General features: G+C 39.0%; 4 protein-coding genes across 8 annotated transcripts; 2 read left to right on the forward strand and 2 right to left on the reverse strand.

The window, feature by feature from the left end:
- Positions 1-122: 122 nt before the first annotated feature.
- Positions 123-3462, reverse strand: LOC124176535 (beclin 1-associated autophagy-related key regulator). Its single transcript, XM_046557945.1, has 9 exons — positions 3244-3462; positions 2436-2541; positions 2265-2346; positions 1707-1944; positions 1403-1590; positions 1004-1160; positions 708-884; positions 401-530; positions 123-301 (listed from the first exon to the last, which is right to left on the reverse strand). The coding sequence occupies exons 1-9, from the start codon at positions 3441-3443 to the stop codon at positions 134-136; spliced, it is 1446 nt and encodes a 481-aa protein (XP_046413901.1). The 5' UTR covers positions 3444-3462; the 3' UTR covers positions 123-133.
- An 82-nt stretch (positions 3463-3544) lies between these two features.
- Positions 3545-7579, forward strand: LOC124176534 (probable cleavage and polyadenylation specificity factor subunit 2). Of its 3 annotated transcripts, none has more exons than XM_046557943.1 (11): positions 3545-3674; positions 4185-4355; positions 4634-4793; positions 4878-5229; positions 5313-5623; positions 5710-5969; positions 6089-6274; positions 6364-6733; positions 6823-7017; positions 7152-7289; positions 7443-7579. In XM_046557943.1, the coding sequence occupies exons 2-11, from the start codon at positions 4207-4209 to the stop codon at positions 7533-7535; spliced, it is 2214 nt and encodes a 737-aa protein (XP_046413899.1). In that variant the 5' UTR covers positions 3545-3674; positions 4185-4206; the 3' UTR covers positions 7536-7579. The 3 variants fall into 3 exon arrangements, with proteins under 3 accessions (XP_046413899.1, XP_046413898.1, XP_046413900.1); XM_046557942.1 differs by lacking the exon at positions 3545-3674 and adding an exon at positions 3734-3882; XM_046557944.1 differs by lacking the exon at positions 3545-3674 and having other exon boundaries at positions 4214-4355; positions 4918-5229.
- A 537-nt stretch (positions 7580-8116) lies between these two features.
- On the forward strand, positions 8117-10702 carry LOC124175730 (HSPB1-associated protein 1). 3 transcript variants are annotated; one of them, XM_046556177.1, is made up of 6 exons: positions 8117-8208; positions 8299-8494; positions 8568-8854; positions 8951-9332; positions 9453-9784; positions 9999-10702. In XM_046556177.1, the coding sequence occupies exons 3-6, from the start codon at positions 8604-8606 to the stop codon at positions 10195-10197; spliced, it is 1164 nt and encodes a 387-aa protein (XP_046412133.1). In that variant the 5' UTR covers positions 8117-8208; positions 8299-8494; positions 8568-8603; the 3' UTR covers positions 10198-10702. The 3 variants fall into 3 exon arrangements, with proteins under 3 accessions (XP_046412133.1, XP_046412131.1, XP_046412132.1); XM_046556175.1 differs by having other exon boundaries at positions 8124-8494; XM_046556176.1 differs by having other exon boundaries at positions 8124-8494; positions 9943-10140.
- A 2630-nt stretch (positions 10703-13332) lies between these two features.
- LOC124175648 (cytochrome b5 domain-containing protein 1) lies at positions 13333-14396 on the reverse strand. Its single transcript, XM_046556050.1, has 3 exons — positions 14346-14396; positions 13644-14257; positions 13333-13563 (listed from the first exon to the last, which is right to left on the reverse strand). Exons 2-3 carry the CDS (start codon positions 14055-14057, stop codon positions 13333-13335), a joined length of 645 nt encoding a protein of 214 aa, XP_046412006.1. The 5' UTR covers positions 14058-14257; positions 14346-14396.
- Between the last annotated feature and the right edge of the window lie 85 nt (positions 14397-14481).

Consider the following 14481-nt stretch of genomic DNA (forward strand, 5'->3'; position numbering starts at 1 on the left):
CAAACATCACAATTTCGTGAGAGAAATATCCTCAAAAAACACCGAGGCATTTTCTCTCAAAGCAGGAAAAACCTCTTTGGGTTTATTTCCTGCAACTCACTTGTGGTGAGTCCTATTTTTTCCCTTTTATAATCTATTTATTGGCAGTCCACCCTCGCCATAGCGAGGCTATGCTAGCTGCTGCACTTGTCACAAGTCCACCGGCCACACTTTGGTTCACCTGCATGCTTGCCGATGATTGCTGGCCCATCATTCCCCCTGGAATTGGCACCATCATCTCGGGGCAAATAACATGTGGTACCTTCGCATACAGATAGACAAAGTTTAAAATTTACTTTGGACTTCTAGTAAAGCTCAAAGCATGGTACGAACTCATCATTCGGAACAAAGCAATACTCACAGCCTCCCATTCCCAATTGGGAGTGTCTTCCTCGTCATCTGAAGCGGAGTCATCGCTAGCTTCTAAATCCGGAATCAGTTGACTTTGCATCAGCGCAGCAGTTGGTAAATCCGTTTCGATTGGACCAGTTCTAATCAGAGATAAACAAGACATAGTTAATCGAATTTACGTGATCTTGAATATAAACAAGAATACTTTGAATATTACTCCGAAGTGTGAAAATAAAATAGTAGCAATCACTATAAGAATTTTTCGTTGATAAAGAATGTGATTCACCTACGAATCATCAATAGTGGTTAATACTTACCTTCCAAGATTGCTGATGTCAGTATTGAGCAAGTGCATAATGTTCTGCAATGTGTGGGTGGGATGTAAATACGAAAGATTTGTATTTTGTGTAAAACATAAGTGCAATACATTGCTATTGAGCCTGGCCACTTTTCTGGCAAATTTTTGGTCCGTCATTTCATTGCTGCAAAAATCACTGGAACACAATAACAAACAAAAAAAATTGGTAAAAAAAAAATTGGAAATGAAAATATGCTATCTATCATAATTTAGTTAATAGAAAATTTCGCCAATCTCAAAAATTGTGAAACAAACCTATAGGGCAGTTTATATGGTAATTTTACATCCAGGTAAAATCCAAGAACATTAACGAGTTGTGTTGTATAAGTCAGAGCTGCGCTAATATTGTAGCCCGGATTGTGCATAGCATTTTCTTTGTTTCCTCCTGGTACACCATCTTTGTTGGCCGCCACTATAAATTATGAATTTTTTTAATTACCTTTTTCTCGAAAGTCTTAATGCAAATTTTGCTGTCTCAAATTCGGAGAATCGCACAGATTATACAAGACTGTTACTTGTGTTAAAAGATTGAGGATGTACTCTAAGCGAGAAATTGAAAGTATTGTGAAATGTCATAAAATTTTTGTAATCACCCTACAGTTTTTTACAAGCTCAAAGAGATCAATTTTGTTCAATATAATGTAGAGTACGTACCCCAAACCGAATAAGCAGAATAATCTCCGGTTCCTGGTAAAGTTGGGGCTACAATGCAATGTTGCATTTCCAGGCTATTCTCAGTGTCATTAACCCACCTGCCCCTAACGTAAGATGTCCTGGAAGCATCTGCAAGTGCGCAACTTACCAAGTCTCCACAGACACTCTCATCTTCGCTGCTGTACAAACTTTGAAGATGAAATAATGACAGTAGTTTTTATATTTCTCACAATTTTTACCTGACAATGAGTGATTAAATATAATGTGAAAGACTATAATATCATTGTGTAAACAGTAATCATACCTTCGGCTGGGCTTTATCTGCGATATGGGAAAAATATAATCAATCAATTGTTGGGTAGCCATCCTAACAACTTTTTTGTGCAATTGCTTCTTTCTCTCAACAGCTTCCCTTTCCTTCTCTTGCTTCGCCTTTATTCCTATTACGTATCGTTGCAATTTATCTACTCGGTCCTCATGCCTTGGCAATCTTAATGCCAATTGCGCATTAACATCTTTAAGGATGTTTAATCTTTGATTACCTAAAAAATAAATAAAAATATACATGCTATTTCTTCCGACACTATTAAAACCCAATACCGCCATGATGTACGGCAAATACAGTATTTAAAATTTATCACTTCGCAAGATGTCGACTAACAATCTTTTCAGCTCGTATTCTACGAAAAATAAAAGGTCGAAATGATTTGATACCTAAATATTTCAACAGGTTATTACTGTTTGATGAAGCGATTGCTTGAAAAGAATTTTTATTAGGAGAATTTGATAATATCAGGGTTTTTTGGTGGCTAGACACCATGAGTCTGCAACATACTTCGCCTAAATCTTGCCTATGCAATACCTGTGTTTATATTTTGCTTCGTCTCATTCACCAAAGACTGGACTAGCCTGATTCGATCTTTACAGGTCTTGATATCACATATCTAAAAGCAGAACAATAAGTTATAAGAAACTGTTTTTTCATGGGAATGTATATTACGATATTGATAATGAGTTACTTAATTTATATTACCAGTTTGTCCTTGTATTTAATTTTTTCCAGGGTTTTCATGCATTTTTCTTCAAGCTGGGACTTTGCGGCTTTCAACCGTAGCAACCGTAACTGTTTATCCGCAAACCTGAGGAACATGAATTAGATTATGAATAACGTCGGTAATACATACACATTACCGTTCTCTGAATTACTAGTCAATATTGGACAGAAAAATTATCCAGAATTTCAGCAATATACCCAGCAATTACTACAAGTCAACATCTTTGCAACAAGAGTGATAAAAGCGTCTGAATCGTTTGATTCAAGTGTAGTTAAAAGCAATAAAAGAAAACCGAGTAAAGCAATTAATTCTGCAAACTAACATTGACTGCAACGTAATCATATCAGTGCGTTTTGACCCTAATGCGCATATGTTCTGGAGACGATTTATGGCATGCATATTATGCATGAAGATTACAGGATCGGGGAAGAAAGAGTATATTTAAAATAAATAGTGCAATAGGACAAATCTGATGTTGTTCTGAAATGATATCATGTAAAATATGTAGCTCAAGCAGGTGACTCATCACACGTTGATCAGAGCCAAGCAGAGAAATTTAACATAAAGAAGATATTTTGTTGACATCATATAGGTAGGTTTTTGGATAAGTTAACAAATGATTATTGTAAATCTATCACATCGGATAAACAATAGTGAATGATGGATATTTGGATAAATTGGTGGCGATAACAATAAAAATACTGTGTAAAAATAAAGGGAAAAAACAAAATATGATACAATAACAATACGTATGGCGGGGTGCATCTTTGCACGAGCCGACTGTACCGTTCAGAGTAAACAGAAGTTGAATGTACGAAATCCCCATTGTGAATACAGTGTCTACAGTAGAAAATTTTACGGGTATTGTAGCACAGCGGACACTTTAGTAAATTGATGCTCAGACGGCTGACAACGACTCCCAATTCGGATGAAAGCTGAAAATCTGCGGGCGCTGCACAAGATCCGTCAGAGCTGCTTGTCGCCATAACCGAAAACAATGAGCCTCGTTTCACTGTTGCCACTCATCAGCTGATCCGATGTTTATCACAATTTAATTCTGTCACTCTTCGTAGGTTTTTTTACGAAACTGCCGTTTATCAACACATCGATTTATTTGAAATAGAAAATTTACTTTTCTACAGGTGAAATACACCTCGACGAATAAATGTCAGTCAAGATCAACTTGAATTTCGTCTCGCACACGCCATTACTGCATCGTGAGAGCAGCTGATTTCTTAATATTACTTACGACGCGCCTGGTCGCTAGTGTCCGTGGCTCGATGACACACATAACCTAGAAATCAACACATAAAGCTATACACCTTGTTTTCGTACTTACTATGTGTTCTCGTCGTTTCAGATGACGTGAAATGATATTTTTACTCGCTAGTTTTTAAATATCACCGCTACTCTAACAAGTACAAGGTATAACCGAATTGTATGACTATAGCAAATCGCTATATCGTTAACATTTTCTATAGCAATTAAAACATTTCGTTAGCAGGTTATAATCACGACCTAACGATCAAAAATTTTTCTCTTCTATATTTTTTTTCCAATGCTAGCCTGAACCAGCTAAATATTGAATAAGACCTCGACTAATTTTTTTCTTCATGTCTACTTACACTTCAATGTAAATTTTTGCAGCACTTCGTTCCATGTTCTGTGCTTGACGGGTATTGAAGATACTCTGTATTGACACATATGATAAAACGGCCTTGTTTTAGGTGCGTCGACCCACGAGTCATCATGACATCGATCATCAAACTTCATGCCATTTCCGGAGCGATGGACGAATCCCCTCCGTGTTATATACTCCAAGTCGACGAGCTGAGAATACTCCTTGATTGTGGATGGGATGAAAATTTCGATCAGGATTTCATCAAGGAGCTCAAGAGGTGAAACTTCTCTCCTGATTGTAATGAAACTGCAAAATATAGTTGTCACACAGAGGTGGCTTTTGTTTCGGTATCAGAAACCTGACCTACCCTCTCATATAGGTTTTAAAATGCTAAACATTTTGCAATTGCAAAGTTATGTTTTTGCGACAGTAACTACCGTTGTACTGTCCAAAAAATATTTATTTTAGGATCATTCTCGTTTATCAATAGTTGGAATATTAAGTACAATTTGTTTTAATTTATCCATTCGTTACCTATGGTTATTATTTTTTTAGACACGTTCACCAAATCGATGCAGTATTACTGTCATACCCAGATCCATTGCACTTGGGTGCTCTACCGTACTTAGTGGGAAAATGTGGCCTTACTTGTCCAATATATGCTACAATTCCAGTCTACAAAATGGGCCAGATGTTCATGTACGATATGTACCAGGTGAGCATTCAACAAAACTATTGAATGTATTCAAACAATAATCTTGGTATGTTGAAAAATAACATTCACTTAATTTCCTTACAGTCTCGTAATAACATGGAGGATTTCGACTTGTTTACGCTAGATGACGTTGACGCTGCATTCGATAAGATAGTTCAGCTAAAGTATAATCAGAGCATCTCAATGAAAGGTAAAGGCTATGGAGTGACATTGACGCCTTTGCCAGCAGGCCACATGATTGGTGGAACTATTTGGAAGATTGTTAAGGTTGGGGAAGAAGACATCATTTATGCGGTTGACTTCAATCACAAAAAGGAGAGGCACTTGAACGGATGCGAATTGGAAAGGCTGCAACGTCCCTCCCTGCTAATCACTGACGCTTTTAATGCTATGTACCAGCAAGCCAGGCGGAGAACTAGAGACGAAAAGCTTATGAGTGAGTAGCTTCGGCACTGAGAATTTCAGTCTCAAGACAACACACTGCTTGATAAAAATGTATCACATTGATTTCGTCACCAGCAAATATTCTACAAACTCTTCGAGGTGGCGGCAACGTTCTGGTAGGGGTAGATACAGCTGGCAGAGTACTGGAGCTGGCGCACATGTTGGATCAACTTTGGCGAAATAAGGAATCTGGTTTGCTTGCCTACTCGCTAGCACTTCTCAACAATGTTAGTTATAATGTTGTCGAGTTTGCCAAATCACAAATCGAGTGGATGAGCGATAAATTGATGCGGAGTTTTGAAGGGGCCAGGAACAATCCGTTCCAATTCAAGCATTTACAGTTATGTCACAGTATGGCCGAACTCAATCAAGTACCAAGTCCTAAGGTGGGCAATAAAATTTTTTGGCATTGTTAGGTATAAAGTTGGAAGCATATTTATATCTAAAATAGACTAATTCACTCATACATTAGGTTGTTTTGGCAAGCACACCTGACATGGAATGTGGTTTCTCACGAGAACTCTTTTTGCAATGGTGCAGCAATCCGCAAAACAGCATTATACTTACCAGCAGAACCTCTCCCGGTACGTTAGCGAGAGATTTGGTGGAACACGGTGGAAACAGAAACATCACGTTGGAAATAAAAAGGCGTGTCAAATTGGAAGGTGCTGAGTTAGAAGAGTATCAGAAAAAGCAAAAGTTAAAGCAAGAACAAATAAAACAAGAAGCAATGTGAGTGTGATTCAGGCTGAAAATTATTTTCAAAATAACTATGTGAAAGAAATTGCCATAGTTACTTGGAAAAAAGTAGCATTAATAATGATACAATGTTTAACACGTTTTTTCATCAGGGAAACAGCAGATGTGAGCTCAGAATCTGAGGACGAAATAGAAGTTGGTGGTGCAAAAGGAAAGCACGACTTGTTGGTGAAACAGGAAATCAAGCCAGGCTTTTTCAAGCAGAGTAAGAAGCAGCATCCAATGTTTCCATTCATAGAAGAGAAAATCAAAGTGGACGAGTATGGGGAAATTATCAGGTGTGTAGAAAATTTTTGCAACAAACTACATTACATAAATTTTAATCGGGACAGTATAATCGTTTGATCTCTTATCGACAATGTTTTAGACCAGAAGACTACAAAATAGCTGAAGCGACGCCTGAAATGGAAGACAATAAAGAGAACGTTGAAATAAAACAAGAAGATGCCACTCCACAGCCAGAAATTGCAGCAGACATACCAACCAAATGTATTCAAATGACACGCACAGTTACAGTCAATGCTTCTGTGACGTACATAGATTTCGAGGGTCGCTCTGACGGTGAATCTTTGCAAAAAATTCTTGCACAGCTCAGACCCAGACGGGTTGTCTTGGTCAGGGGCTCCCAACAAGATACCGAAGTTCTTGCTCAACAGGCTCAGAACGCTGGAGCAAGAGTGTTCATCCCTGGCAGAGGAGAAACCCTAGACGCTACGACTGAAACACATATTTACCAAGTGCGCAATTTCTTTCCTTTAACATTTTTGCATGAATTGAACGTTGTCATTTACATCCTTTTGATTGTCAACTACTTTTGGGCTTGTAGGTTCGTTTAACAGACGCATTGGTCAGTGGATTGAATTTCTCCAAGGGTAGAGGAGACACAGAGGTTGCTTGGATAGACGCACTGATGACCGTTCGCGATCAAATACGTCGCGATGCTGTTGCTGATACAGATTCTTCAGAAATCGTTGATCAAGCGGACCAAATACTTACCCTTGAACCTCTACCGCTCAACGAGGTATTAAATTCATTATTTCATTAATCAAGTTTGAAAAGAGCGTCTTTTGTTTTATATTTGCAGTATCCGTTAAGAATTTTTATTTCTTTTGGTGGAAAAGCAACTCAGTACTTTTGCGTTTTCTTCTGTTATAGGTTCCAGGACATCAAACGACTTTTATAAATGAGCTGAAATTATCTGATTTCAAGCAGGTCTTAAATCGTAGTAACATTCCGTCAGAATTCAGTGGTGGTGTTCTGTGGTGCTGTAATAACACGATTGCAGTTAGAAGGGTAAGTGCAGTTCTTGGAACTGATTTCTATATATGTACTTTGATTTTAGTAAAAAAAAAAAAAACTTTCATTGGCAGAATAACAGCTGTATAAAATATTATTTATTACGATACTATACTATGGCAATAGTTACAGACAGTTTTCTGTTTACAGCATGAGGCAGGTAAAGTAATCCTCGAGGGATGCATTTCCGAAGAATATTACAAAGTGCGAGAGCTACTGTACGAACAATATGCAATTGTTTGATTAAAGAGTTTATTTGATTTCTAATAAAAATAACGAACTGAAAATTACCGTAAAAAAATATGTTCGCCCATTTTACTTTCATGTTCTGATAAGAGCACATTCAATGGACAGTATTCTGGAACTCCAATTTAACATTGATAATCACAAGCTGAAACATCAGTTCAAGATTTGTTATCAGCACGCATACATCAAAATCTAATCCGAGTCCCTGCACTTCGACTGAAGAATATACTTTATTATTATGACTTGAGTTTAAGGATACACATTACTTCCGAAATTATCTGCCGAAATATACAATTTGTCTAATTTGAGGAGTCTGCTAAAAAGGAGGACAAGTCAATACACAATGAAGAAAATACAAGTTCTGGGTGATTTGTCATTCCTGTTTCAGGTATATTAAACATTGTCAAACAGTTATTGGTTGTATTCGTATTTCTTCAAATTCTTTTGCAACTGCTTACGATTGTATAGTGAGCCTCGTCGACAAGTTGGGCTATTCTGGCACTGAACCCCTCATATTATCTTCATATAAACCGCGTTAGTTCGTTCATTTGCGCAGCTAGCGCCATCTCTAACACAAGTATGTTTGTTAGGGCAGGTTAGGTTTGCTCAAGTATTCAATGGGCTCAAGGGCTTTTCGTTTGTAACGGGTGATACTTCCTACCAAAACAAGGTTCCACGAAGTATAATTTCTCCTAAATATACTCCCACATTATCCTAAATACCGTCATAGTAAATCTTCAAATATGCAATCGACATCTAGCCTTCAAGAACCCTCGGAGACTACGCTGAGACATGCAATTCTTCAGTTGATAGAACCAGTAGTCTTTAATAATTTGCTACGTGATTCCAATGGCAAACACTTATGGAAATTCCTTGACTGGAATCCCAATGATCTCGCTGAAAAACTTGGAGATTTAAAGCTGCCATTTAGAATTGGTTTCAATGCCAGAACGACGGTACAGGAATTCAAGCATTTGTATTCTAGTACTTATGGATGTACCAATATTTCAGACTTTTTCGTACTTTTAGGAACCACAATGGGATTTGAAATGCGATGTAAAGAGCATGACCATGAGAAACTTTCTTGAAAATGTTGGAACTCTAGTGGAGAGTAACGAGTGGCAGTACTTTGATTACAAGTATATGCATGAATGGTTTAGTCATCATCCTGAAATACTTTCATCATTTGATTGGAAAAGGTTTGGGTTCGACCAACGGGGTGAAGATTCCACATTGTGGATTGGAAGCCAAGGAGCACATACTAATTGTCATCAGGACACTTACGGCTGTAATCTAGTGGCTCAAGTACATGGAAGGTGACTAACGATGCAGCGGTATTATTGACCTTGTTTAACACTGATTCTTTGCTGATACATATAACTATCTGTGCTATGATTTTCTATCAAGTACAGAAAGCGATGGCTTTTATTTTCACCAGACTCTCACAACAAACTTCAACCGACAAGAGTCCCCTATGAGGAGTCAACAGTTTACAGTAGCTTTAATTTCTTTTGCCCATCAAAAGATGATGAGGAAGCTCTACTAAGAACTGACCCAAAAGCAAGAATGGTAATACTGGAACCTGGACAGGTATTACTGGTCCCTAATGGATGGTGGCATTATGTCGAATCCATTGATTTAAGCATTAGTGTCAATATATGGATTCCACTAGCAGCAGATTGTCACTCCAGAGTCGGCGAGGCTCTTGTTAATTTAATAGTCAAGGAGATTGGAAAAGGATTCATTCCTACTTCTGATAAAACACTTCACGCACCAAGTGAGGCTGTGAGATTAGTAAGAGCAATCTTTTTCAATGTTTATGAGTCATTACATATAATAAAGCTGCCATTTCTGAATTGAGACCGTACTGGTTCATTGTTGAGCGCATTTGCATTGAATATATTTTGATTTCAGATACAAACATGTATTGAGAAGTGCAATGTTGAAAAAGACGATTCACCATCAGTTAAAAAATTTAAAGAAACTCGCTGGTCAGCAAAAGAGTTGGTGGAACAATATTTTAATTACGTAACACTCATTCCTGTATTAAAAAATGAAGAATTGCAAGAATTGCTTTCAAAAAATCGAGACAGATTCCCAAACATTAAACACAAATATTTGGAAATGAATCGCTCCAACCAAAGCTCGGTGCATCAACAAATAAGAAATGACGTAGTTAATGCCCTTTGTCATCCTGATGTTATTGAGAAAGTGACACACCTCATCCTACGCTCAAGCCATCTGAGGTGATCTAGAACAGCTAATTATACGTTACGTGTTATAATTGTACTGAATGATTAATTTCTCCTGCTTTGCATGAAATTATACACATAAATGCATAAATTGTCTAATTATGATTTCGACCTCGAAAAATTTAGTGAATATCGTTCCCACGCTGTTTTAGAAGTCTGTTTCGCATTCTTAGAGAGCCAATTGGTCTATAGAGATTCGTACAAGTAGATTCGGAGACGAAAGAGTTCTGCTGAGAAAACATTATACTATCCCCATTGGATTTTTGGTGAGAATTGTGACCATTCTGAAAATCGCCAGAATTATTTCTTCGATGCACTATTCCGACGTAATTTGGCGAGATGAATCGATTACGCACAGTCCGAATACGCTGCAAGCAGTGGATCAAGAGTTACAGTCTAAAAAATGAAAGATTTTCTTCGTAATTCGGCTGCTGTTGGTCCTACATTCTTTTTGGCAACCTTTCTGTGTTTCTGAGGGTCCAATTCGTCGGGCAACAGTTACGGCCGGAAAATGTGTCATCCCTGATGGGCAAGGAATATGAAAAATTCATAGCTACGAAGCTTTTGTTTCAGTTCAGTTACAGTTTATTCAATATGCCTTATTTCTAGTGCATATGTGTGAGTATCAGTGTATAGTACTTCGACAAGTAGCCAAATAATATGTAACATAAAGTGAAACACAACGAAAATATAAGGCAGAAAAAGTGCAATATACATTACTTTGAGCGGCATGCGAAAATGATGGGATAAAATAGTTATTTTTGTAGTTTGTGAGAATAGCCAAAGTCCTGTCCTACGCACAGGTGCAATGTACATGTGCTGGATACTGTATATATGATGTTGTATTGTTACTATTGCATGTATCCTGTATTACATTCAATAAATAAATAATACCCCTGTGTACTTTTCATGTTGTCACAGCTGTTGGTACCATACCACTTCAATTGCTTTTTTTGCGAAGGGTGACACGAATCAATTCTGTGACGAAAGATGTTTTGGTAACAGAATAATAAGGCTAACCCCTTTGTATTTTTGGCGAAAGTTTTCGCGATTTTGAAAAGTGCTTGAATAAATTCTTTCTGGCACTATTCCGACGTGATTTCGCAGCAGGGATCGATCGGGCGCAGTCCCAATCCGCTGCGAGCAACGGATAAAAAGTTACAGCCAAAAAACCAGTATCCGAGTTTTTGCCATTTTTCAGCTGGTGCTTTTTCCCTCGTCATTTCTCTGCTGTTGGTCCGCCGCACTTTCTTCTGCGTTTTCTGAGTTCCTGGGGGTCCGATTAGTCAGAGAAGGGTCATACAAATCGAATCTGAGACCAAAAATTTTTCGCTCAAAAAAAAAGTAAGGCTAACCCCTTTGCTTTCTTGGCGAAAATTTTCGCGATTTCGAAAAGTGCTGGAATAAACTCTTTCATGCACTATTCCTACGTGATTTCGCAACAGAAATCGATTGGGCGCAGTCCCAATCCGCTGCGAGCAACGGATAAAAAGTTACAGCCAAAAAACCAGTATCCGAGTTTTTGCCATTTTTCAGCTGGTGCTTTTTCCCTCGTCATTTCTCTGCTGTTGGTCCGCCGCACTTTCTGCTGCGCTTTCTGAGTTCCTGGGGGTCCGATTAGTCAGAAAAGGGTCATACAAATCGAATCTGAGACCAAAAATTTTTCGCTCAAAAAAAAAGTAAGGCTAACCCCTTTGCTTTCTTGGCGAAAATTTTCGCGATTTCGAAAAGTGCTGGAATAAACTCTTTCATGCACTATTCCGACTTCATTCTGCGAGAGAAATCGATTGGGCGCAGTCCCAATCCGCTGCGGGCAACGGATAAAAAGTTACAGCCAAAAAACCAGTATCCGAGTTTTCGCCATTTTTCAGCGAGTGCTTTTCCCTCGTCGTTTCTCTGCTGTTGGTCCGACGCACATTCTGCTGCGTTTTCTGAGTTCCTGGGGGTCCGATTAGTCAGAAAAGGGTCATACAAATCGAATCTGAGACCAAAAATTTTTCGCTCAAAAAAAAAGTAAGGCTAACCCCTTTGCTTTCTTGGCGAAAATTTTCGCGATTTCGAAAAGTGCTGGGATAAACTCTTTCATGCACTATTCCGACTTCATTCTGCGAGAGAAATCGATTGGGCGCAGTCCCAATCCGCTGCGGGCAACGGATAAAAAGTTACAGCCAAAAAACCAGTATCCGAGTTTTCGCCATTTTTCAGCGAGTGCTTTTCCCTCGTCGTTTCTCTGCTGTTGGTCCGACGCACTTTCTGCTGCGTTTTCTGAGTTCCTGGGGGTCCGATTAGTCAGAAAAGGGTCATACAAATCGAATCTGAGACCAAAAATTTTTCGCTCAAAAAAAAAGTAAGGCTAACCCCTTTGCTTTCTTGGCGAAAATTTTCGCGATTTCGAAAAGTGCTGGAATAAACTCTTTCATGCACTATTCCGACGTCATTCTGCGAGAGAAATCGATTGCGCGCAGTCCCAATCCGCTGCGGGCAACGGATAAAAAGTTACAGCCAAAAAACCAGTATCCGAGTTTTTGCCATTTTTCAGCGAGTGCTTTTCCCTCGTCGTTTCTCTGCTGTTGGTCCGACGCACTTTCTGCTGCGTTTTCTGAGTTCCTGGGGGTCCGATTAGTCAGAAAAGGGTCATACAAATCGAATCTGAGACCAAAAATTTTTCGCCCAGAAAAATAAGTATAATCTTTCTTGTACTTCCTCAGCTGTGAGTCTGACGCTTTATCAGAGAGAAAGTTGGACAAATCCATTCAGAAAAAAAAATTTTTCCTTAGAAAATAGAAGAAAACACAAGGCCAACTGTGTTGAATTTTTTGTCATCATTTTTACCGATTCAGTGAGACGAGCGTCGGCCAATTAGAGCCCGCCACACAAAAATAGGATATGCTTTCGTCATGTAGTGTACATGCCTCGAAGCGCACATATACTTTAACCCTCTGCCGGCAGCAATTATCTGATATCCCTACCCGAGCAGCCCATATATATTACCCAGAAATAGTTTTGTTCATAAAAATGGTCCTAACTAATAATTTTTATTTGATAAATAGTGAAACGGAATCACCACAGTGTCAAGTGTACGGTGGTATTATATAGGTGCGAATTCATTAATGCTAAACAGGAACTAGCCAAGTTCACCTCGGTCTTATTCCTAGGTAATATAAGTAAGGTTGCCTTTAGAGGGTTAAGTCTGTGTGTAATCGAAAGTTGCATAAATGTACAATTATCTTCACAGGGAGGATTGTAGTTTCACCATCACAATGATTCATAATGTTCAACTAGAATTCCACACCTTGCAGAGACTTCATCATATAGATTTAGAAATGTCTTTTGAACACGGTAACTGACACAGCTTTGAGGAGAAATCATTGTGTAGAAGCGTTGCTTAAAAATAGAAGTTAATGGCACGGACTCTTGAAATATTAATTAGTTTAATTTTATGCAAACGTGACATAATAAGTCTGCAAAATGCGACACATTTGTGAATAAAAACCCTGCCGTCTGACAGCAATAAGATCCATTTATTTCTCATTTTGTCAAATTCAAGCCTCAGTTAGATCGTCATTGTAGTAGCAAAGCAAGCAAGGTATATAAAAATCATCTGGAAGTCCAGCGGCAATGAATCGATCTCTCTCATCAAGGATCCCATTTTCGGTCAAGGTGCAGCGAGAATCAATGTCTTTTCCTTCGAATTTCCAAGTGTACGAGACGCCATGGTTGTTGAAACCCAAAAATCGTTCCTGGATTCGTTCGATGTTATCCTCCTCGCAAACCTGTACACGGCAATTATTATCCCAGTCAAGTATTGAGGAAGATGAACCCCGATATCAGGTTTCCACTTTCTCATGCTCACCGATATCACTGCCTGGGTACCGACGAGGACGTTCAGGACCTTGCAAGGTCTCGGATTTCTAGTAAGGTTCCCAATCTTATATCTTTCTTCTAGCCACCAAGGACAGCGATCCAAAGGTCGCCAAGACGCAGTTGGTGCCGCAGGATTGACGTCAGGAATAGGTCCATGCGGACAGTAAGGTACGGCGACTCCTGTCACCGGATGAACGTAGTGCCGGATGTCGTTTACGCGGTGATCGAACCAGTGGCTTATATCTTTGCCGGCGTGGGCGAGGATCGGTTTGATCTGATCACTGCCTTGATACAGGCCGCAGAGATCCGTCAAGTCGTAAACACCCCCGAGATAGGAAACCCAACAGTCCTTCGGGGAGTTGTGGATTACCACTTCCGTTGGTAGATAGTAACGGTCCATCATGGGGTTTTCGTGTAGGTTGTACCACGGAGCTAATTTTCAGCGTACATTTCGTACCCTCGATGCGCGGAACACGTGCCATTGCATTGAAGAGTTAAATGTTTGATTGTCTTTTAATCGAAAACACATTTGTTTCCTCGTGAGCGAGAAGTAAAGAGGGACGTGAATACGTCATGTTTCTAACAATCTTCTTTATCGATCAGCTACGAAGGCAATTTCTTCTTTATTACTCGTCGCAAAAACATGAAACCGGGACAATGGGTAAGCCGATATACGCGGGACTTCCTTTACCTTCTAGAAGTAAGCTGAATACGAAATTTCTTCTTTGCGTGGTTTCATTATCCGTATACTAGGCATTGTTGCTGATTTCCCCATTACGCTACCTCCAGTTCCTTCGGTTAATTAAGAATCTTATTCATTCCTAATT

Source organism: Neodiprion fabricii, chromosome 2 (assembly GCF_021155785.1).
Source record: "Neodiprion fabricii isolate iyNeoFabr1 chromosome 2, iyNeoFabr1.1, whole genome shotgun sequence".
Taxonomy (NCBI): Eukaryota; Metazoa; Arthropoda; class Insecta; order Hymenoptera; family Diprionidae; genus Neodiprion; species Neodiprion fabricii.

Bases quoted from the DNA above. Each gene is read 5' to 3' on its own strand.
- LOC124175648 (XM_046556050.1), bottom strand. From the start codon at position 14,057: ATGATGGACCGTTACTATCTACCAACGGAAGTGGTAATCCACAACTCC. The intron at 13,564-13,643 runs GTGAGCATGAGA...TGCCGTGTACAG, and splicing joins GTACCCAGGCAGTGATATCG to GTTTGCGAGGAGGATAACAT.
- LOC124176535 (XM_046557945.1), bottom strand. From the start codon at position 3,443: ATGGCGACAAGCAGCTCTGACGGATCTTGTGCAGCGCCCGCAGATTTT. The intron at 2,347-2,435 runs GTAATATAAATT...TTCTGCTTTTAG, and splicing joins TTAAATACAAGGACAAACTG to ATATGTGATATCAAGACCTG. The intron at 885-1,003 runs GTTTGTTTCACA...ATTGTGTTCCAG, and splicing joins CCATATAAACTGCCCTATAG to TGATTTTTGCAGCAATGAAA.
- LOC124175730 (XM_046556175.1), top strand. From the start codon at position 8,282: ATGCAATCGACATCTAGCCTTCAAGAACCCTCGGAGACTACGCTGAGA. The intron at 8,855-8,950 runs GTGACTAACGAT...TATCAAGTACAG, and splicing joins GTGGCTCAAGTACATGGAAG to AAAGCGATGGCTTTTATTTT. The intron at 9,785-9,998 runs GTGATCTAGAAC...TCGTACAAGTAG, and splicing joins CTACGCTCAAGCCATCTGAG to ATTCGGAGACGAAAGAGTTC.
- LOC124176534 (XM_046557943.1), top strand. From the start codon at position 4,207: ATGACATCGATCATCAAACTTCATGCCATTTCCGGAGCGATGGACGAA. The intron at 5,230-5,312 runs GTGAGTAGCTTC...TTTCGTCACCAG, and splicing joins TAGAGACGAAAAGCTTATGA to CAAATATTCTACAAACTCTT. The intron at 7,290-7,442 runs GTAAGTGCAGTT...TTCTGTTTACAG, and splicing joins ACACGATTGCAGTTAGAAGG to CATGAGGCAGGTAAAGTAAT.